This window comes from Arachis duranensis, chromosome 6 (assembly GCF_000817695.3).
Source record: "Arachis duranensis cultivar V14167 chromosome 6, aradu.V14167.gnm2.J7QH, whole genome shotgun sequence".
In the NCBI taxonomy this organism is placed as follows: domain Eukaryota; kingdom Viridiplantae; phylum Streptophyta; class Magnoliopsida; order Fabales; family Fabaceae; genus Arachis; species Arachis duranensis.
In genome coordinates, this window is record NC_029777.3 from 104940528 (window position 1) to 104964269 (window position 23742).

The window sequence follows — 23742 nt, forward strand, 5'->3', positions numbered from 1 at the left end:
GTCCTATTCGCAAATTATTATTAGATAATTAGTTTAATCCCCACTAGGGCACCAAGTATATATTGGCAATAGAATACTTGATGGTTTCTTGTATTCCAGAAATATACATCTATGGAGATTGGAGACGTAACATCTGGTAAGTAACTGAACAAAAATATTATACGGCATCAAAATTTATTATTTTTTAGTTATTAGTTAATCATTAATATTAAAAATATGAGATCAAATATATTATTAAATTATTAAATTAAAAAAATTAAATTAATAATTAAATAATAATAAAAAATATTAAAATTTGCTCACTTCCTAATATTTTTTAATCGTAAAATTAGACGCTATAGACCTAATGCTAATACCTTTTTTTTTTCTTTTTATTCCGTAAAATAGAACAGCCACGTTTTCTACATACCACCAAATCGAGTTTTAACTTTTAACATGTAAGGGGATTCTTTTTACTTAGTACAAAAGCTTTAAATCGCAAAGATTCATTTCCTTCTATTCTAGTCATATACGTGTAAATCGCAATATAAAATCAGTAGCATTTTGCATTTAAATTGGTTCTAATCAGATACGTATAAATCGCAATATAAAATCAGTAACATTTTGCATTTAAATTGACAAATTGCACTGATTTATTTTGATAATGGTTCTTAGAACCGGACCAAATGAGTCAATTTAATATAATTCAGTTAATTGATAATCGGTTATTAAATCGATTCAGTTCAAGAAATTTATTTGGCAAAAAAACCGATAAAAAAATAACAAAAATTCTATTAATCGATTAAATTGATATATTTTTTAGTAATTAATCAGTTTAAAATAATAAATCACATAAAATTTATTTTCTTTGATTATATATCTTTTAATTGAACTTTTGAAACTTCAACTTTATCATTTAATGATTGATTTCGTTTTCAAAATCTTAATTTGATTCTAGTTTTCCTTCTAAATTTTCTCAAAGTTAATGCAATTTATTCAATTTTTAAAACGTATTAAATCGGGTATTTTTATTATGATTTATTTTATATTTAGTAAAAATTAAATATTTGCTGTGATTTATTTATTAAAAAATAGGGCATTTTGTAAATAATGTGATAAGAAAAGCACATTATTAACTGTTTTTTAAATTTAAATAAGTTGAAAAAAAACCTAACTTTCAATATAAGAGTTATTGTAGTATTAATAATTTAGCGCATAGTTATCAAAACTAAATCGGTAATCAATCCGATTATATGAGTAGGTTATTAGGTCATTGGTTCAACTGGTAGATCACTATTCATCCGATTAATTCGGTTATAATTAAAAATATATAAAATTATATAAACAAAATTAAAATAATATTTTAAAACTTAAAATACAAGTCTTTACAAATATTAATAATCTAATATCAATTCTTAGACATAATAAACTAATCTCTAATACAAAATACTGTCTCAATTTAAATGAACAAAGCGATTAAAAAATAACACATTTTTAAAATATAACTCTTTGTTGGTGATGCTTGTTCCCAAGATTGTGGGATTTCTGATAGTGTTGAGATGAAGACAATTTTAAAATTCTAGCAAAAGAAACAAAAAAATTTCAGCAATAAAAGATCTAGCCAAGTGATTTTTTAATTAACACAGCAACAACCACCAAAATTCACTAATAATAATCAACAATAAATTCAACTATTCAACTCTCTTATCCAGCAACAAAATTCAATCCAATAATATTATCCAGCAACAAAAAAAATTACTCAGTTTCAGCAACAATTGTAAACAATCAAATATAGCAGCATCAACCACCAGATTCAACAGCAATTCTAATTAAAATTTGCTAAAGTTCAACAACAATTCTAATTTATTCAAATATTCAACTCTGTTATCAAGCAACAAAATTCAATCCAATGATGTTTTTCAGTAACAAAAAAATTTGCTCAAGTCTAGTAACAATTGTAAAAAATCAAATACAACACCAATAATCACTAGATTCAATAGCAATTCTAATTAAAATTTGCTCAGGTTCAACAAAAGTTCTAATTTATTCAAGTATTCAAGTCTGTTATCCATCAACAAAATTCAATCAAATGATGTTATCCAGCAACTTGCTTAGGTTCAACATCAACTCTAAAAAATCAAATACAACAGCGGCAACTATCAGATTCAACTACAATTCTAACTAAAATTTTCTCAAATTCACCAACAACAACTCTAAAAAATCAATATTCAACAAATAGAAAGAACAGCAGCAACTCTAAAATTTCACTAGATTCACCGAAATTAACATTATATCAGAGAAAGAACAGCAATAACAACTCTAAAAACTAAATAAAACAGCAACACCCACATTCATGATTCAACAACCACTAGATTCACCAAAATCAACATTGAACTAGAGAAAGAATAGGGTTGAAAACTAGAGCTCACCTGGTTGAGTAGACGACCACCACCACCACCCGATAGAGCAGATACTATTTCACTAGTTTCGATGAAGCAAATGCAGGGTCACAGTGAAAGACCGAGAGAGCGACGAGGTGAGAGACCCAAAAACTGAAAATGTCAAACTGACGACTAATGGGTGAGGGGCTGCCGACGCTGAACTCGAGAGAGTGACGAACTGACAACTGATGAATGAGGGGAGAGACGCGAGAGTGACGAAGTGAGGGTGAGGAACTACCGAGTGCTGGCGCGAGTTCGATAGAGCAGAGAGACGAAGCTAACTGGGGTTAGGGGATGATTCCATGGGACTAGTCTCATATTAGTGGCTTAGGGTTCATTGCTTCATTTAAAAAAGGGGTAGGGGTGGTCTGAAACGACGCCATTTCAGCAAAAAATAAAAATAAAAAAATTAATAAACACAATCTAGACCGAGTTGGATTATCCAGTCGGGTCACCGGATTTCCCATCAGATCAAATCGAATTTCACTGAATTTATTGTATGAATGATTTAACGAGTGATTCGGTCCGACTAGATGTATATAACTATATATTTTTGTGATCCCAACATTTTTTAGATGTATTGTTATTCATTTACATGACAGGTCCAATGAAATAATCAGTTTACAATAAAAGTGGAAGGTGTGACGAAGCCATGCGCGATGAGATGATAGATTTGTGAGGGAACATAAACATTATATGTATTTTTTATTAAAAAAAAAACTGATAAAAAATAAAGAAAATAAAAATGATTTTTAATAGATAAGAAAATATAAAAAACAATATAAATATCAAAACTATAATAGTCTCACAGGTTCACGAAAGTGTCACGTGTTCAGACTTCAGAGTCTCAAGATGCATGTTCTTTTAAAAAGAGAAAGGACAACATTACAACACTAACCTCCTTTTCTGTGCCAAAACCATGGAATGTCAATTTCTTTTCCAACAAGCATATTCATAGTAGTTCTTTAATATTTTTGTTATTTTTTATTTTAAGTAAAGTATATTTTTTGTTATTAAAATTTGATAAAAATTTTAAAAATATTTTTAAATTTTATTTTGTTTCAATTTTATTACCAAAGTTTTTGATTTGCATTAAATATATCTTTAACGGCTAAATTTTCAAAAAATTTAAGACCAATCTAACAATAATGCATGAAAAATTAGTCGTTAGGAATATATTTGATGCAAATAAAAAACTTTTAGGACAAAATTAAAACAAAATAAAATTTAGAGATATTTTTAAAATTTTTTATCAAATTTTAGAAACAAAAAAATATTTACTCTTTTATTTTTCTTTTGTTGTCTCCACCTTAAATGAAACAAAATTAAAGTAAAACATGCGGAAAATTCGGTAGTTTTAATAGATATACATAAACAACACTAACTTTATTGTTTGAGCTACATTTTTTCTGTGCAACTTCTTTATTTTATTTAAGACGAATGGAAATTTTAGCACAAAAAAATTAAATTTAATTAAAATGTTTATTTAAGTTTATGTATTTATCTATTTTGTGTCTTAAGAATATATGTTAAAATTATAAATTAAAATTTTTTATTAAAAATATAAAAAATTAATTTTTTAATATATTTATTTTATATTTATTAAAAAATTTATTTTTATTAATATTAATATTATTATGTCCTCTAGGTTTATTAATCTGATTTTACAAGCTTCGTAGGGGTTCAAATGAACAAACAACTGAGGGGGATCAAAAAGAGAATAGTAATGTGTAATTAAGTTTAATTAGCTAGAGCTCCAAACAAATTTTCTATACCAAAAAGAAAAACAAGGACGTAGGTAAACAAAAAAGGAAAAAATATTTTAAAAGAGTAATAGAGTTAACTACTATTAGAAAAGACTTTTTGTATTAAATTATTAAGAATAATTATTTATATAATATTTAAAAAGAATGACTAACTAAAAGTCAAGGCAACACATATTATCTTTATTTTACTTTTTCTTTCAATAATTCTCTTTTTCGTCTCTTTTTATTTTGTTACTTTTATTTGTCCTCTTCTTTTTTTTATTATCTACATCGTACTGATCTATGTCTAAGTATTCTCTTCTACTCTATATACGTGGTCGTTGTCTTCTTCTGAAAAAAAAAAAAAGAATGAACGTTGACTCGTAATTCTTTTACTTGCAATGCTAAAATTAAAGTAATATTAGAAATATATATAAAAATAATTTTCAATGAAAATTTTCTTTTATTAGTTTCTTAACATAGCGTAAGACCCATACTTGTAATAGTTATCACCTAGATTTGAAACTAGGTAGGTTGTGCATATTATAAAAAGAATTGGCTACTCCTGTAATAGAGGGTGAGAATAAATATTACTAAGGTCAACTCCCAAGTTATGGGTGGCGTTGTGGGTACGATGTATTGAGCTTCAAGAAATTAATGCGCACACTCTAGAGTCTAGCTAGCTACTTCTTAAATAGAGGTAGAAAAAGGACAACTTACCTCTATAAAATAAAGGAGAAAAAGTTTATTGAATTGCAACAATTCAAATTTCTTTATGTGTTTTTATTAATATGTAAACCGTGGTAGATAATTATGGTTTATAATTTATACATAATCTGTTGTAGGTTGGCATGTTTTATAAGTCAATAAGAATGATCATAAATCGTGATAGGTAGTCATGGTTTACGAAGATAGAAATATGAGCATAAAATCCTTTAACCTGCTACGGTTTATGAAGGGTTTTGTAAATGCATAAATCCTTGTTGGATGTCACGGTTTATGAGAAAAAGAATTCTATATATATATATATGAGTGAGATTCAAGATGCTGAAGAGATCATTATCACAATGACAAGTGAGGAAGAGAGTTTTTTTTGTCTTAGTGCATTGTTTTAGGAAAATCAAAAGAAGCAAAAAATATGGTATGAAGTTCAATGACAGAGAACCATTGAGTGTATTTATAAGTTCATTAAGCACTTTGTCAGATGTCTCATCGCAGTTGTCTCGACCGGTGTTAAGTATGATACGTTTGTGTTAGCGGCCGACGAAGATATTAGGGTTCTGTTTCATTGTGTTAGGAGTTTTTCGGAGGTCAGAATATACGAGCTGTATGCGAAGTTGGAGGTTGGTGTCGATAGTTATAGGGGATCAGCTCCAGTTCATAGCTCGACTGTCGCGGGCGGTGCGTCTAGTTCGATGCCTACGGCCGGACCATCTGTTCCGCAGGTCGCATCCCCTTCCTTTGCGACTGATTTAGATCAAACGGAGGTAGTTGTTTTGTACCATTGGAGAATGCTGGGGTATGGCAGCAGGCATTTGAGGTTGATACCGCTGGAGGCATGATTCATGATGTTCAAGGCTTCAGGAACCTGATCGAGTAGAGAATGCAATGCGGGATGATGACTCTGACGAGGAGCCTGTAGATATCATTGGGGATAGCGATGATGACACTGGTGCCAATCCACATACACAGCACGGGCCTTCAAGTTCTGGCACACAGCAGTATCCTCCACACTTCTCCACTCTAAACTTGGAGGCTCTGGGTCAATAGGCAGACGGAGGTGCTACAATTGGGGGTTCTTCTACCGAATTTCAGATTAGGCAATCATTCCAAAATAAAGATGAAGCTGTTCTGAGTGTGAAGGACTATAGCATCCGTTGATGTATTGAGTACAGAGTCTTGGAATCGGATCATCTGAAGTATCATGGAAAATGCAAGGAGTTCGGCAAGGGTTGTAGTTAGTTGATTCGCATATCGCTTCGTGCACGAAAGGGCACTTGGGAGGTTAGGAGGTACAATGGTCCGCACACTTGGTTGGCCACCTCTATTTCTAGTGACCACCGGCAGCTTGATTACCACGTTATCTGCGCGAGGATTTATCCGTTGGTTAGGGCGGATGCTGCCGTTACCGTAAAGGTCTTGAAACAAGCAACAGAAGCCGATTACGGGTTCAGGCATAGTTACAGGAAGGTTTGGATGGCAAAAGAGAAGGCAGTAGCACAAATATATGGAGATTAGGAAGAATCATATGCCGAGTTGCCACGTTGGATGCTAGGGTTACAATCGACCATGCCCGGGACAGTAATTGTGTTGAAGACCTCTCCTGTTTGACTTGGGAATCAGGTCGATGAGTCAACTGTGTACTTTCATCGTCTTTTTTGGATATTTCCACCCTGCATCGAGGCCTTCCGGCATTGCAAGTCCCTGGTGAGTATTGACGGTACCCACTTGTATGGCAAGTATGGAGGCACGTTACTGTTGGCAATAGTGCAGGATGAGACCTCAAACATCCTCCCCATAGCCTTTGCCCTTGTGGAGGGAGAAAATGCGAGAGTCATTATCATTCTTCTTGTCCAACCAACGATCGCATGTGACGCCGCAGGAGGGTATTCTTATTATCTCTGACAGGCATAATGGCATCAAGACTGCACTTGAGGCCTCCGAGAATGGTTGGCTGCCTCCACGTGCTTTTCGACTGTTCTGTATTCATCATGTGGCAGCGAATTTTAGCCTTAGCTTCAAAGGTAAAGATGCAAGGAGGATGCTGGTGAATGCTGCCTATGCAAAGACTGAAGCTGAGTTTTATTACTGCTTTGACATCATGCGGAATGAGAATCCGGCCATGTGTGACTGAGCCAACCGGATGGAGTATGACAAGTGGACTCAACATGAGGATAGTGGTAGACAGTTTGGACACATGACAACCAACATTAGTGAATGTATGAATTCCGTGTTAAAGGGAAATCACAACCTCATGGTCACTTCATTGGTTAAGTCAACTTATGGGAGGCTTGCTGAGCTATTCGTGGTCCACGAACAGACGGCAGAGGCACAATTGGGATGGGCATGAATTTGGTCAAGCGTTGGTGAAGGTTATTGATCGGAACATAAGAGGCTCGAGGTGCTTCACCGTCACATTATACGACAGGCACCAATCAGAGTACACGGTGGCTGAGACGACATCGACCGAAAACTTCTCGCTAGGTAGCTATCGAGTTTCCCTTAAGAATCACACATGCGATTGTGGCCATTTTCAGGCGCTCCATTATCCATGTTGTCATGCCATTGCATGTTGCGCCCACTCGCGCCTGAATTGGGCGTCATATGTGCACAAGGTGTATCGTATGACTGAGGTGTATCGTATGTTGGACCAATAGTCATTCCTGATCCTAACATAAGGTATGCAAGGGAAGGACGTCCGAAGGCAACCAGGATCCGTGGTAGCATGGATCAGTCTGTTGAGAACCACCCGAGGCGCTGTGGGATCTGCCGTCAGCCTGGTCATATGCGGAGGAGCTATGACCAGCGAAGACATACTACTGCCGGGGATGGTTAGATGTTATGACGTTTATGATCTTCTTGTTGTCGTATAAGTTGTATTAAGAATTCTTAATTTGAGTAATGTTAGGTATTGAGTCAATGAATGTCGTTCGTTTGTTCAGTGTATTAAGTTCATCTGTTTAACTCCTTTTATTTTAGATGTTTAACTGAAACACGTTGGTTGGTTTGCTTATGAATGAGCGTAATAGTTGTGACAAGTGAGTTCATAACCATAGTTCCTAAAACATATATAAGACACATACATGTCAAATACTATATAACAACAGTCTGAAACATAAAACCCTAAAGATGCTGCTAAGAACATAATGAAACATAGTTCCCATCATATGTAAAAACAACACATAACTAATCAGAATCCTCGATGGTGTCACTGTCGTCACCATCGAAATGACCAAGCAGGTGTCCTCCGGTGCCACACAAAGGAGGATGCCGCATCCTCCTTGGTCGCTGATCAACCTCTGCTGCGGATGTCTTTGGTAGAACGGCGCTGAATACTGATGCTGGGGTCCCACCTAACGCGAACCATGGGTCACATGGAGAACGTGCAAGCTCATTGAGATCAACCGGTACTTGAGGCTGAACGTCCTGACTTGGTGGCTAGTACTCGGCAAACTGGGAATGAACCTCAGGTATCTATGGCCTATAATGGGTTGCATCGTCGTCCCTCAGCATGTCTGCTATATTCCTAAAGAACTCTGACTGACTAACAGGATTGTCGATGTCTATGCCGACGGCCGCGGTAGTAAAGTTAGCCGAGCCCTAGCTATATCTCCCCAAGTCGTCCATCAATGCCAAATAAGGCAACCAGCGAAGGTGAATCCAGTTTGCGTTCTTGTCCGCAAATAGCTGAGAGGACAACAACATCAGAATATAAGCACGCGCGTATATACGCACGGTCTCTTCACTCGCATCTGCTGGGAGAACCCGAAACCTCTCATGGAACCATGTGTAGCACACCGTCATCTGCTTGGCTTTATTTTGCGGCGGTAACTCGCTAAACAACTCACAAAACCTCACCCATGCGGGTCTTCCGTTCTCTATCGGATTCTCAAAGTCAGTCAGGCACCCACTAACGGCCTCCCCGTCGATGGGCAAACCCAGCTGATACGCCACATCTTGCAAAGTGGTGGTGCACTCCCAAAACAGCATGTGAAAGGTATGGGTCTCAGGACGCCACCTCTCAACGAATGCGCTAAGTAGAGGCTCATCAACCCAGAACCACTAACTGTTCAGCCTTGCCAAGTGATACAAGCCCGAGGTCTCTAGATATGGTATAATCCGGTCGTGTAAAAGCATATTCTATTATCTCCTAACATCGCTAATAACCCTAGTAGGCTGCAAAATGTGAGTAAGGAAATCATCAACATACGACCACTACTAATAACAGCAAATATAATTTAAAAAAATTATTATACACCCACATTAATTTTCTATTTTCTTTAATGATAATAATAACAATAATGAAACAATAACAATAATAATAACGACAATAACAATAGTTACTAAGAAGGATAACAATAACATCAATATGAATAATAATAACAATAACACTAATAATAACAACAATAACAATAATAACAATACCAACAGGAATAATAACACTAACAATAACAATAATAATAATACTTAACAACTCCTAATACCTCGTGGTCGATATATCCAGTTACGTACGCAACGCCATCTAATCGGTACATGCGAGCTTCGTCTTCCATGGCTTCACCACCCAAATGGTTCAAAACCTCAAAACCTGTCCCAGAAACTCTCTCAACCTCCCAGATTCAACAAAATTTGATTTGCCACAAATGAGAACCGTGATGACTTAACGCGGATTATGTATTAATACTACTCTAAGCATAAACCGTGGTAGCCAACAGGATTTTATGCTCACAGCTTTTTTTCATAAACTGTGGTGATCAACTGCTATTTCTACGGACATTTTTCCTTCATAATCCGTGGTAAACAGCCGCGGTTTATGTACAACATTTCCTAAGTGTAAATCGTGCCAACCAACCTCCCACGATTTATGCATAAATTCAAAATCGTCATTACTTACCACGGTTTATATAATAACGAAAAAACACTCACGTAAACGAATTGAAAATGTTGCATTTGAGTAAAGAATTTTCACAATTATTTTAATCAAGTAACTTGTCCTAGAAAAAGAATCACACTAAAATTTTTTTTATATATATATAATTAATATGCGTATTAAGGAATGTATTTATGTTTTTTATTGTTATTACACATCTAAGATACAAAGAGTAAAAAACAATTATATATAAAATTTGAATATTATGTACTCATGATGTGTTATAAATTAAAAAAATATAAATATAAATATAAATATTGTGTACCTATGATTTGTATTCGTAATGTGCATATCTAGATCGTTGTGTACCCGAAACAAAGCTAAAAAAATTCAGCTCAATGTATTCGAAATATGTTATAGTCTGATTTGATTTTTTTGATTATTTAAAATTTTTAAATGTATTTATGATATGTACAAAATTCATTTAAAATTTGATACATGGGTATAATATTTTAGATAGTATTATGTTAGTTTGATTTTTATTTTTCTATTTCATCTAATGTTATTCAAATAATTTAAAATTACAAATGTTTAATTTAAATTTTGGATAAATATAATTTACATTCAGAATTTAATTCAATTCCATATAAATAAATATACTCATATTAAAAAAATTTTAAAATTATTTATACTATTGTATTCGTATGATTAATTAAGAATAATGCTGAATTAATTTTTTAAAATTTTTACTATGTATTTTAACTTAAATGTACTTGGCCACACAATTATTTACTACGTATTTAATTTGTTAATATTTATACATATTATTTTACATATATTTTTAACAAAACTATTAATTATCAGAACATTTAAACATATCATAATAAAATAATTAAATTTCTTATTTTTTAAATAATTAAATATTTTTAATTTTTTTATGATAATATAATAAAACATATTTTATAAATACCAAATAAATATCCGAATATAATAGTTGATTAGTGGTGTGCATATAAGTATATAACATGAAATAAGCGTGTATTTAAATTTTAATTAGGATAAAGTATTAAATTGGTGATATATATTTGGGTCTAATTTTATTTTAATATTTAAAATTTAAAGTGTCTTATTTAAATTAAAAAAATATTTAGTTTTAATTTAGTCTTACTACAAAATCAATGCTAAATAATTAACGAAACTCAATTTTTAAATATAAAAAATTTATATAATCAAGTTCTTCGATTGTTAAGGAGAGTACTCCTTAGTAGAAATAACGATGACTTTGTTCTCTGTGAAAAGCAAGTTCTTAACAATTTTCTTGATATGTTTGAGCCAAAGTCAGTGGCTCGTGATGATGCATTCGCAGCTGATCTTGTGTCTGTCGAATTTGTATCTCTTATTTAAAAAAAGACATTAAGGCTTGGTGGAACGGTGACATTAATTATTTAAAATTGACTTGATGACAAGATTACATACATCAAAATTAAATAAAATTTTTTGAATTTTAATAAAACACTTTAAACTTTAAAAACTAAAATAAAACCCAAACGTAAAAAAATCAATTTAATACTTTATCTTTTAAATAATAAAACCCAAACGTAAAAAAATCAATTTAATACTTTATCTTTTAAATTATTTTTAAACAAGTCGCATATAGCACCGTATAGGGGTGTAGCTTCAAGGGTTGAGGCCATAGGAGTTAAACTGTAATTTTGCACAAAAACTGCATAAGCCCAAGTGAACCGATGGAGTCAACGATCATGCTCCATTGCTGTATATGATAGGAAACACTTCCAGTACGGCATCATCATGGTTCAAAATATTGTACTGCCTATATTATATTGTAGAGTGAGAAAATTTGGTCACGTTTGAAACTAGCACTTCCCCTTTGTGTATGTTATGAACTTATGATAACGAATTTCTTAACTCTCTTGGTTCAATCTTCACTAGATTGTTACTTATTAGTTATCCATGTACCCAAATAATAAAAATGTTTAATTATTCTAATAGTTTCTATAATTTCATAAAATTTTTAATTTTATATATATAATTGATTTCTTTTACCAAATTATATTTTTAATTGAGTCTTTATATTTTTTATTTTTATTTGGATTTCTGTACTAATTTTTTTTTAATTGGCTCTCTCTATAATTAAACCAATTACTGTTAAGAGAGACGTAATTAAAAAAAAAATTAGTGCAGAGATCCAATTAAAGAAAAAAGGATAGAGACATAATTAAAAATTTTGTGAAATTATAAGATCAACAAAGTAATTAAATCTAATAAAAATAAATAAATAAATAATCAACAACAATAGAGTAAAAGATTTTTAGGATTTTATCGTGTTTGGTAATTACTAATTATTAATTACAGCATTGCAAGTCAGGGAATAACGTTTTTTTTTTTCATAAGGAATCACTGTTGAGTGGAGCACTGGAGCGGGAAAGTGTTTTTTTTTTTGGGTCCTTAAAAGGAATAAAACTAATAAAAGCAAATCATCGAAGCCGAATCCATGATGGGCTTCATTATGGGCCAAATATGTTGCTTGTGGAAAAAGGCCAGCGGCCTACAGATTGACCTGTATTCGGTTTAGTCAGGTTTGGTTTGACAGAAAATAAGTCCTGATCTAGACTATTTTAAAAGTTTACATTTTTTTAATAAGTTACGTTTAGGTTTATAAAATAGTCTATTTAATATGTTAAGTCAATCTGGACCTATTAAAATATATAAATATATAATTTTATTATATTATAAGATACAAGAATGAGAGCCTAAATTTATATCATTTATTTTATTTAAAGATTTTATTCATTAGGTTATTCATTTTTTAAAATATATTTAACATATTTGATTTACTTGATTATTTATCTATTTTACTATTTTTTTATTTTATTTTTTTAAATGATTAGATTTTTTAACAGATTTTAGGTCAAGTTATACTTATTAGCAGGTGATACCTATACTTAGTAAATAACGTATAACAGGTTACAGATCAGATTCAAGCTAAGAAACTTTATTGCAAATCAAACATAATATAGCATAACATTCCAGTTTTCCACTACTTACCAAAGAACTATTCCAATCAAACTTACCAAGACATATAACGTACTCAAATCACGGCTTCCCGCTCATACATAATCAAACATGGCCTCCGACACAAAATATAATCAACCACAACTTTCGACCCAAAACACAATCAATCAACACTCAACCACCATAATCTGAACGAACCAGTCACAACACACAAATAATGAAGTTCAAACACAATCAAAAGCAATTACAGGAAGTATGGCAATTAGCAGTTAAACAGAAATATTTACATAGGCAAATCAAGTACAATATGCTCACCCAAACAATGTCACATAGATGCATATGATGCATGCCTGTCCTACTGATCATGAGCTAACGTGTTGGTTAAACTGCCAGAACCCGATACATCCGTAGCTAACCCAAATATCGTCTCTCAATACGAGGGAATCTTCAACCTTTCAAAAGAGAATCTTCAACCTTCCAATCAGAGAGAGACTATAATGTAACGATAGAGAATCCTCAACCTAACTCGTTCATACCACAACCAAAAATTGATTCGAAGGGAATACTCAACGTTCTCCATTCAATTTTTCGATATAACAAGAGAGGGAATTCTCAACCCCACTTGCCCACCGCAACAAGAGAGGAAATCATCAACCTCAACTTGTCTATCGTAGCAGGAGAGAGAATCCTCAATCTCAACTTACCTATTTGTGAGCAGAATAAAGCCATCGTCCTTACCACATCAATCCAAATCTCATTTCAACCAAACATAATCAAATATAACCAAGATCATAATCAGGACCACAATTTTTTATAATCATATTTCAATCAAACATAATCTTAATTATAACCAAAAATTGAATTAATAATATAGAATTTAACCGAAGAGAATTATCAACCTTCTATCCAACTCTTTTCCACTTTCTCTTTTTTTTTTTTTCTCGCATGGGATGTGTGTGTAAGAAAGGGTGGGGGCAAGAACAAGGAGGTGAGGCGAGTATGAGTATTAGTTATATTAGGGTTAGAGTGTGTGCATAAAATTAGAGATTTTTGGGTTAGGGTATGTATTTTTAATAAAATTAGGGGTAAAGTAGTAATTAAAAACTAAATTTAATTATCAACTTACAAATTATTTTTAAAAATAAACTTATTAATAGTTTAAACAAATTTATAGGAATTTAAAGCCTTCACAAATTATAAATAAAATCTCCAAATTTATTTTTATTACTATTTAACGAATTTTTTAATAGAGTGATCGTGTTGTCTCAAAATAAAAAGGTTAAGAAACAAAATATTTTTTTTTTTAACCAAAATCGTCTTATCTTTGATAAAAAATTGAACAAAAATTAAGTTGGATGTTTACTCTCACTTAATATATATATATTGGTTAGTATTAGAGGATGTAATTTTTAATTGTTGGTTAAATTGTTAATTTGCAAATTAGAAAACTATTTACGTTTGAATTTATATATACTTTGTGAATTTAAATGGTAATTTTGTATGCGTGTTTTTTCAAAATTTAATTAAAGTTGAATATGTTTGTTTAATTACTTGTATCATAATAAAGATTAAAGAGTAAATTTAATCTAGTACCTAGTATGATCTAGTACTAGTAGAGAATTAATCTATATCTATTGGTCAAATATATTAACCTACTCTTCTTTAACCTGTTTGAGAGGAATAAAGATCAAAGAAAATTATAAAATAAAGACAATATCTATTTTCTATTTTGTGTACTTGTTGATTTTTATAGTGTAATTTATATATAAAATCAATTACAGAATTTGATATGACAATATAAATTCTGGATATTCATGTGCAATTGATAATTTAAAGATCATTTGAGACTATTTAAATTGGTAGTAGTATTAAAATATTTTTCTAACACTAGTATTTTAAATTTAATAGACTTGCAAAATAACTAAAATTTGCGTTTATAGTTGGTTTTGCCCTTTATTTTTTTTAAGAGGTTAACTTAGTCGAAGTCAATTTTTGCTTTTTTTTTTTAAGAAAAGCTAAACAAATTTTAGTTAAAGAAAATTTTAGTTGAAAAATACAATCCTTTTAATTATTTTATATAATTTAATAAATAAGTATATTTATTATTTAAATATGATGTTATGTTAATAAAAGATAAATTTATTTATTATAAATTTTTAATTCATTTGATAAACATTTTCAATATTAGAATTCAATTTAATTCTATAGTTTTACTAATTTATTCAAAATACTAAAATTTAATTAATTTAATTCTGACTAAAATTCAATTTCTAATAAAATTAAATTCAATTCTATATTATTAAAAATTTTCAAACAGATTGCCATAATTTGATATTGTTAAAACAAAACGATTGTTTAGTTCAAAAAGACTTAAAGACTAAAGTAATAATTCTAATAATTTTAATATCAAATGTAATTTAAGTCAATCTTAATTTAAAAAGATTAAAAAAAAAAACAATATTTTATAAACACTTATTCAAATAGTTTCAAATTGGTTGAGGGTTGAAGTTGAATGTAAACATTATCTGTCAAACCAATATACATCTTCATGTATTTACTAGTTTGAAGACTTGATGACTTTTCTTAAGTTTTAATTTGGTTTTCGAAAAAGTGTTCAAGTATGATTCAAAGTTCAAACATCCTTTGTATGTGTGTACACTTTTTAGCTATTTCAATTTTTTTTCTTATGTAGGAATTTTTTTGGGAACGCTAAAGTGATAATTTCACAAAACTATGATACTATATTATTATATTTTAAATTAATATTACTTGTATTTTCTCTTATATATTCACTTTGCATTTCCACAAAAGAATAAAAATTAATATTTTCCATCCTTGCTGAAGAAAGAGTCAAAATAAAATGTTTACAAATGAATAATGGATGTCTCTGTCATAGTGTCGTGGATCATAACTCAATTATATTACCTTTGAGTGACGATAACTTATATTAATGGCATCTCACCTGCCATTGCAACTAATTTTCTCTATTAATATATCGTCGTTTTTGTAGGTTACTATTTTTTATTTTTTAGTTCATTTGTCACTACCTCCATGACCCAATAACCAACACAATTATTCCAGAAAGTTTCTTTCTATCTATCTATGCTACACTTAATTAACTTCACTTTAGAATGGGACAAAAACTTTCCAGATAATCAAATAAGCTTACAAGATAATAATCAAAATGTTTGAGATCCTATTAACAACAATTGTTAATGTTATTATTACAATAATATAGTATTCATTTTTTTTAAATGGATCATAAAATTATATTAAACCTTTTAAAGTTGTAGTTTTCTATAACACTCTTTTTATATTAAATATCCAAATAAGAGCAATTATTTTTATCCTAAACAATATAACCTTGATTTCTTTAGTTTCTATTTATGCAAATTAGGTTTTAATTTCTGTTAATAGATCGTGTGGATGTATATACTTGGTGCCGTACCTAAACAATTGTAACCTAGATTTAAAACATGAGAATTGAAAAGAGGAATTCCATTATTATAACATGACAGGAAATAAGTAAAGAAAAGGAAATGCAATAACTAACGAGCTTTTTAGAGTAAATATTCTTTAGCAGTTGATGAGGGATGAAAATGAAACCAATTGAATACATTAAACTCAGTATTTAAGTCGACACTACATGATTCATTATTTTTTTTTACTAAAGACACTGACATCCTAATTTAAAAAAAAAATTATTATTTTGTCTAGTTTTTCTTTTCATTTTAAAAAATTATAAAAAAGAAAATACAAATGAATCAAGTGATATACATTTTTTAAGTATCTGATAATGTCTTCTAATTTAATAATAGATAAAAACTAATTAGTCATTAGGGCGAGTAATACTAACTATATGAGCAGGTATTTTATCTGACCCAACATATTGATTAACTATTAACAATTCCATTTGTTACAGGTAAGATTAGAAGTAAAATGGGTTGACTTGCAGGTTAAGTAGGGTTCGAATTTAGGGTTAATTTTATTGGACTACTTGTATTTTTGATTTATTAGTGTATCTTGTTAAATATTATTATATATATGAAATGATGATGGTGTTGTTTGTAATTTTAACATGTGTTTATTTTTTTAGTTTTAAAGTTGACTTAATTTTGTAGTTTAATATTATTAATATGTTTATAAAATATAGAATGATTAAATATTGTGTTGATTGAAAATAATTAATTTTTTATAAGTAGAGTTAGATGAAAAATTTTACGTATAAATAAAATATGAATCGAGTCGAAAAATTTTAAACTCATAAATAAGATAAAGTTAAATTTTAAAAAAATTTTAAATTCGTCAATAAAATTTAAATTTTACATTATTTTACTTATTACCAGTTTTATTAATTATTTAATAATTTATTATTAACCAATAATTATAATATATACAAAATATTTACCTTATATTAATCTCACCATTACAACTTAAATTTTTTTAACAAAAAGGGAAAAAAATGATTTGTATAGTTGCCTATCATTAAATTAAACGATAAGTATCATGATTGGTGTGGTAAATTTTTTCCTTAAAAAAAAATTGACAGAAAAATGCTTAACACACCAAATGAACGAATGATCATATCATGGTCCAAAAAGTAAAGAAAGATGTTGACATGGTTGGAGACAATTAACTAATTACAGAAAAAAAAAAGAAAAAAAAGCTTTATTATTAACATCTTCTCTCACTGTTTCTCTTTCCACCCATTTTCTCAGGCCTTTGCCGTTCTTGTAAGAATCCATCTCCTCCCTAAAAAAAAACTACTATCTTCCTTGCAAAACCTCTCACAACGATTTAGTAGCTCTGTTTTCTCAAATTTCTACGCAACATTAAGGCTCCTTTTTTCATTCCCAAGGTCAAAATTTTTTATTTAATTATTTTGGTGGGATTCAACAATTTTGGTGTATTATTATTGAAGGGTGATTTTTCCCTCCTGGGATCTGGAACAAGCATAAAGGAAAAAGTGTGGATCTTTTTGCAATTTTCCTTTTTTTTGTTTCTCCTTGGTAAATGGGTTGGAGATACAAAGCTGGGTTGTTTCTTATAGCAACGGTTGTTATTATATGGGTCACCTCCGCTGAAGTTACCCAGGTATGATTTTACATATTTACCCCTTTTTCTAGCTTGTTGAGCCATGTCAAGTTTTTGGATTTTTGCTTGAGTTTGTTGTGAAATGCATTTGGTTAATGTGCATAGGTTGGGAATTGGTTTTCTTAGCAAAAGGATTTGAAATAGGATTGAATTGGTTTTGTTGGGGGGTTTATGTTCTAGAATGTAAGAACTTAGGATGCTGATTATGGTTTTGGATTGAACAGACTTGATTTTGAAGCTTCCTAAATCTTAGGAATCAACTTTTGTATTGGTGTAATGTTTGAAAATGCAGCATATAAATCATAACATGATTGACTAGATTGATTAGTATGCATAGCTATTCTAAGAACATGATGTTGTGTTGGCTTTAATCTATGGAAAACTTCAGATCTATGATATAATATGTTGCTGAACTGCTGAAGGGATCCACTATTATGTGTTATCTATGTCATTTAGGAGATTTACATTTGGCAATATCTGGAATCTGAATACTTATCTAAGCACGGTTGGACGATGTTTGAGATTCAAACTTCTTAATGGAGAGAGTAATATGGAGTATGGCTGCTTTATGTATATGAATGCTTCTCTGAATTGAACCTTTCTTATCAGGATATTTTTACAGACTATAAGCAGCCATTTGCAGTGACGTATCTCGGAGCTTCTCTTATGGTAGTGTACCTACCGGTCGCATTCATTAAGGACTGGTTATGTAACTTATTTAAACGCCGTTCCTCAAAAGGTGGAAAAAATGAAGCAACCATGGATATGGATTCGGATTCGGGCAACAGCTCTCCTGTCAAAGGCAATGGAGTGCAGAAAAACTTCGAACTGGAACTGGGGACTGTTGGTCGAAAAGATAGTGACTTAGACCTTTCAGCTCTCTCAGAAACAAAGCCATTGGTGGCAAGATATAATGATCCTAATGTGCTAAAGGTTGATAGACCTCTCACTGCAAAGGAAGTTGCTATATATGGATTTTACATTGCTCCTATCTGGTTTATAACAGAGGTAAGTAATGTAACATTGAGCTGAAACCATATAAAAAGTCATATAAGTTAAGCTCATGGATACATGCCTTCTATCAGTACCACAAGTGTTCTAGTTACTGGCTTCTTGCACAATTGAATGTTTCGAGCTGCTATTTAATAATTAATTTTTATCATAGTGGTTGAAGTTTCATTTCATAAACAAGTATCTGATTTGTAGGTTAAAAACAAACCGCCACTCTTGTTCCATCTTAAGTCTGAATAAATCATTCATTATAGTTTCAACTATGCTATATACCAGCTACTAGATATTTAAACAAATCTGTTTCTTGAATTTTGCATGTCTAGGTTTGGTGTATAGGAAGTGTTGTGTTGCTATCTTGTTTTATTAATTTCTTTTTCTTTGCTTTCAGTATCTATCAAATGCTGCCCTTGCACGTACAAGTGTTGCTAGTACAACGGTATTATCATCTACCTCAGGACTCTTCACTCTTTTTATCGGTGTGCTTTTGGGCCAAGACACTTTAAATGTAGCAAAAGTAGTTGCTGTCTTAGTCAGTATGGCCGGGGTTGCTATGACAACTATGGGGAAAACATGGGCTGCAGATGATACCGAATTAGGTTCTTCGTAAGTCGTTACTTTCTCTTTTGATCATGAAATCACCTTCACCATATCCAATTTTAATTGACTAAATAGATGTCAACTAAAATTAATGTATAACATGCTAGGATCATCATATTCCCTTCCATCTAGTGTTGTTTGTTCTCCAAGACAAACAAGCCAAAAATGTGTAAAGGAAGAAAGCCAAAAATGTCATTTGAAAATGTGTAATTAATTTATCTCTGGATTGCAAAAAGTTGTGACCTTGTTTACTTTGATTACCTAATCTCTGCTTTATGGCCATTCTGCTGGCAGTTTAAATTTGGACCAAAAAATTTGAAGAATTTAAAAAAACACTTATTGACTTGATTTATGTTTTTAATTTTTTGTTCAAGATTAGAGTGTTAAAGAGATGATAGCATCAACCCTTTTTCTTCCATCGTTAATTTTATCAGTGACATGATCTTTATGGGTAATTTTGGTGTTTTACTCTTTCATATATCTATCTCTCTTAATGTGTATAAAGGGTAAATGAGGGTGCTTTATAAGATTGAGCTAAACTACTTAAGTCATGGTTCTGATCATGAAGAAACCCAGTTGTTTTTCATGTATTATCATTTGCTTGCTATTTGTAATACTATATTTTTTGGGCGTTGACAGTTGATATTTGTGTTCAGCAATGGAAAGCGCTCTCTTGTGGGAGATCTTTTTGGCCTTCTTTCAGCTATGTCATATGGTCTATTCACAGGTTAGGAAATGTCTTAGCTTTTGTGTTTCTCTGATTCTCTGACAGATAATTTGGACAGTAATGACATTTCATTTTCTGTTAATGCTGCAGTTCTTCTTAAGAAGGTTTCCGGCGAAGAAGGGGAAAGGGTTGATGTGCAAAAGCTGTTTGGATACATTGGATTGTTTACACTTGTAGCACTATGGTGGCTTAGTAAGTTCTTTCTCATTCACAAAATCCTGAAATAGGGAACACTATAAATTAAACACCAAACCAAACATGCCCTTATTTTTCATGTGTATATTTATAACTTGTTTCTTAGTTCTCAAATATAGCCAACCTTTTTTCTAACTTGTCCTTTTTTTTCACAGTTTGGCCTTTGTCAGCCTTAGGAATTGAACCTAAGTTCTCAATTCCTCACTCTGCAAAAGTGGATGAAGTTGTTCTTGCTAACGGATTCGTCGGAAGTGTTCTCTCGGACTATTTCTGGTACTTGCCAAAAGAAAATAAAAATTTCATATTTATGCAACACAAAGTTTTCTTAATTCTCATGTGGAACTTTTTTGATATCTACCTAGGGCACTTTGTGTTGTATGGACTACCCCCCTCGTGGCGACTTTGGGCATGTCACTCACCATTCCTCTTGCCATGTTGGCCGACATGGTGATCCATGGTCGGCATTATTCAGCATTGTACATCCTTGGCTCAATTCAGGTATTTTCATCACTAAAGATGCCAACTTTAACTTGATTGTTTTCTTGCCTTATTTTAGATAATCCATGTGTATCTCTTATCTGTTATTTTAGTTATTTGCGCAAATAAAGTTAAAAAATCTTACCATATGCCCTTTCATAACTATTTATACTGCATAAATGTTTCATTGTTTACATCTAAATCTAGATCTATTTTAATAATTTGACTATGAGTTCTCGATCATAGTGTTCCAAATGTTGAAGTATTCAAACATTTTGTGTTCATATAATAACATAATTGTTTTGGCATTGAGTTGCAGGTATTTGTGGGGTTTGTGCTTGCTAATCTTTCAGATTGGATGACCAAGAGGTTGGGACTATAGTATATATTTATTATTATTTTTTGTTCTTTTGCCAACACTGATTCATTCTTCCACTCCTTTAATGGAGCCTTATACAATGAGTGGAATACATGTTATATATATATATATATATAAAAAAGAAAAAAGGAAGAGAAAATTCTTTTTGTCATTTTCAAAGGAAGGCAAAATGAAAGAGGGTGTGCTTTCCCTTTCCATGCTGTTTCTTTGTTTTCTTGTTATGTGCATATGCTGCTTCTAGTTTTATTAGTGAGATTCCTTTGTTTTGTTGTAATCATTTATTTTATTTTTATTTTTCATTTATGGTTTGCAATTACAATGTAATTTCTTTCTATATAGGTTGCCAGTTCTCATACGAAATTTAATAAATTCGTGGCTTTATTACCATCCCAAAAAGAAAAATGTGGCATTACAGGAGCGGTTCTGAAATAATGGAACCTATATATAGTTTTTGTTAGATTTGTCTAGGTGGATTCTGAGGTGCAGCATGGTAAAAAGAATGTACGGTGCAAGTTGAAATCTTGACCGTTGATTTTTGATGGTGCAAGTAAGAGGTGTCTACTGCAAGAGATCCCTTTAAAGCACGTGGGACAAGCAACAACTAACCCAGTTGGAAAGAATTCAAACCGACATTCAAACCAAGTCGCCCAATCCCAAATAGAACTAACTTCTTTTTTTTTCTCTCATGGATTTAGGATTTAGGAAATGATAAAAAAAAGAAAAGTTTGATTTTAGATAAATATATTAATTGTACAAAGTTACTTTAATTGATTTTTCTATACATAGTTTTCTTTTCATTATACTTTTTTATTTGTTTAGTTATTTGTTTAGGGTAAAAATTTAGGTATAGTCAACTTTACGTAAAATTGACTGTTGAGAGTCGTTAAATGATTTAATTTATTTGATTAAATTTTTAATTATCAATTTTACGTGAAATTACCTTCATAATGCTGTCTAACTTTTTAGGATTGATATTTATTTAGGAATAAATAAAATTTAATGATGAATGTGTATATGAACTAAAGATAGTACTAATATATCGCGTTCTAACTTGTTTGATTTGGTTAAATCAATGTCCATTGGATGCACGAAATGGAGTTATGCAAACTAAGATACGAGTAAATTATGCTACAATAAAATTTAATAAAACAATCTTGCATAAAATGATCATAATAAATAGTGATATATACGTCTTATTGAGAAGCTAGATTTTCGTCTTCTATAAAAGGATTTATCATTTTATTTAAAGGAACTTACTAATATTGCTGTTGTTTTTCAATGTTTTAAGCACCTTTATTTTGCCAAGTAATGCTTGTCTTGAGTCACTATAAAATACTACCTTAGTTGGTTCACATTATTGTACTACTTTAGTGTTATCAAAGCCTAGTACACTAGTTCGTATAAATACAACCTAGTTTATAGGATGAACATATTTGCATTGCAAAATTACAATGTTAGAAATTCGAACGTTATATTCTTTTCAAAGATAATAATGGAATTTGGTTTAAAAATTAGGCGCAAGGCACAACAATCTCTACTTTTTCTTTCCAAACAATTAAACGATGAAACCTAACTCTCTTGCTTTAAATATGCATGCCTTGTCCAAGCAGCCATAGGGGTGGAAAAAGGGAAAAAGGCCAGACGGCCTGTCAGGGTCTATAGCTTGGCCTGTATTTAGCCTAGTCTGATCTGATCTGTTATAAAAGAGGCACATGTTCAAACTCTTTTAAAAGTTTTAATATATTAATAGGTCAAGTTCAAATTTACTAATTAGTTTTATGAGTCTGTCAGTCCTGTCTGAGACTGTTCAAACATAAAAATATCATACCTTTTAACAGATTTTAAACTAGGCCAAGTTAAATAACAAAACAAACTTAATACTTTATAAAAAACTTATAATAAACTACGTGCTAGATTAAGGCCAATTAACTAGACCTATCAAGAATAAAGCTCGGCATGTCCTGTTTCCACCCTAAGCAGCCATTCTCTTAAAAGCTAAGTCATGGAATTTAGGAGGATTTGACTTTCCTTCTGTGATGAGATAACGTTTGCACCTAAAGGGCTAAATATTCATATAATTGAAAATAGATCCTTTCAAACTTTGGCTTTTTTATTTAAAACAAAAAATTCATTATTTACATTTTTTTTAAATACAATATATTTATGTATTTGTGTGTTATTAGGATATATCACTTGCAAAACATAGTTACCAAAATATATTTAAATGTGCCAATAAGGTATAGTTCAAAAAACATAGTCTCCTCATACTCACCTAGAGGTAGTAGATTTGAGTCTTTTTTATTTTTGGTAATATATATATATATATATTAATTTACACATAATCGTTGTACAAGTAAAAATGTATTAACATATTGGCTGATGTTATGCCCTAATTATTTTCCAAATTTGTTACTTCAAACTCGGAAAATTCCTAAGTTTGAGCTCTTATACTACTGTCTTATACTACCGTGATA

General features: G+C 30.9%; 1 protein-coding gene across 2 annotated transcripts; it reads left to right on the forward strand.

Annotated features, from left to right (window-relative positions):
• Window positions 1-17439: 17439 nt before the first annotated feature.
• Window positions 17440-22004, forward strand: LOC107495374 (thiamine-repressible mitochondrial transport protein THI74). 2 transcript variants are annotated; one of them, XM_016116522.3, is made up of 9 exons: window positions 17440-17882; window positions 18492-18890; window positions 19282-19496; window positions 20147-20217; window positions 20308-20409; window positions 20568-20685; window positions 20775-20910; window positions 21209-21258; window positions 21608-22004. In XM_016116522.3, the coding sequence occupies exons 1-9, from the start codon at window positions 17802-17804 to the stop codon at window positions 21693-21695; spliced, it is 1260 nt and encodes a 419-aa protein (XP_015972008.1). In that variant the 5' UTR covers window positions 17440-17801; the 3' UTR covers window positions 21696-22004. The 2 variants fall into 2 exon arrangements, with proteins under 2 accessions (XP_015972008.1, XP_015972009.1); XM_016116523.3 differs by lacking the exon at window positions 21608-22004 and having other exon boundaries at window positions 17444-17882; window positions 21209-21542.
• Window positions 22005-23742: the final 1738 nt, after the last annotated feature.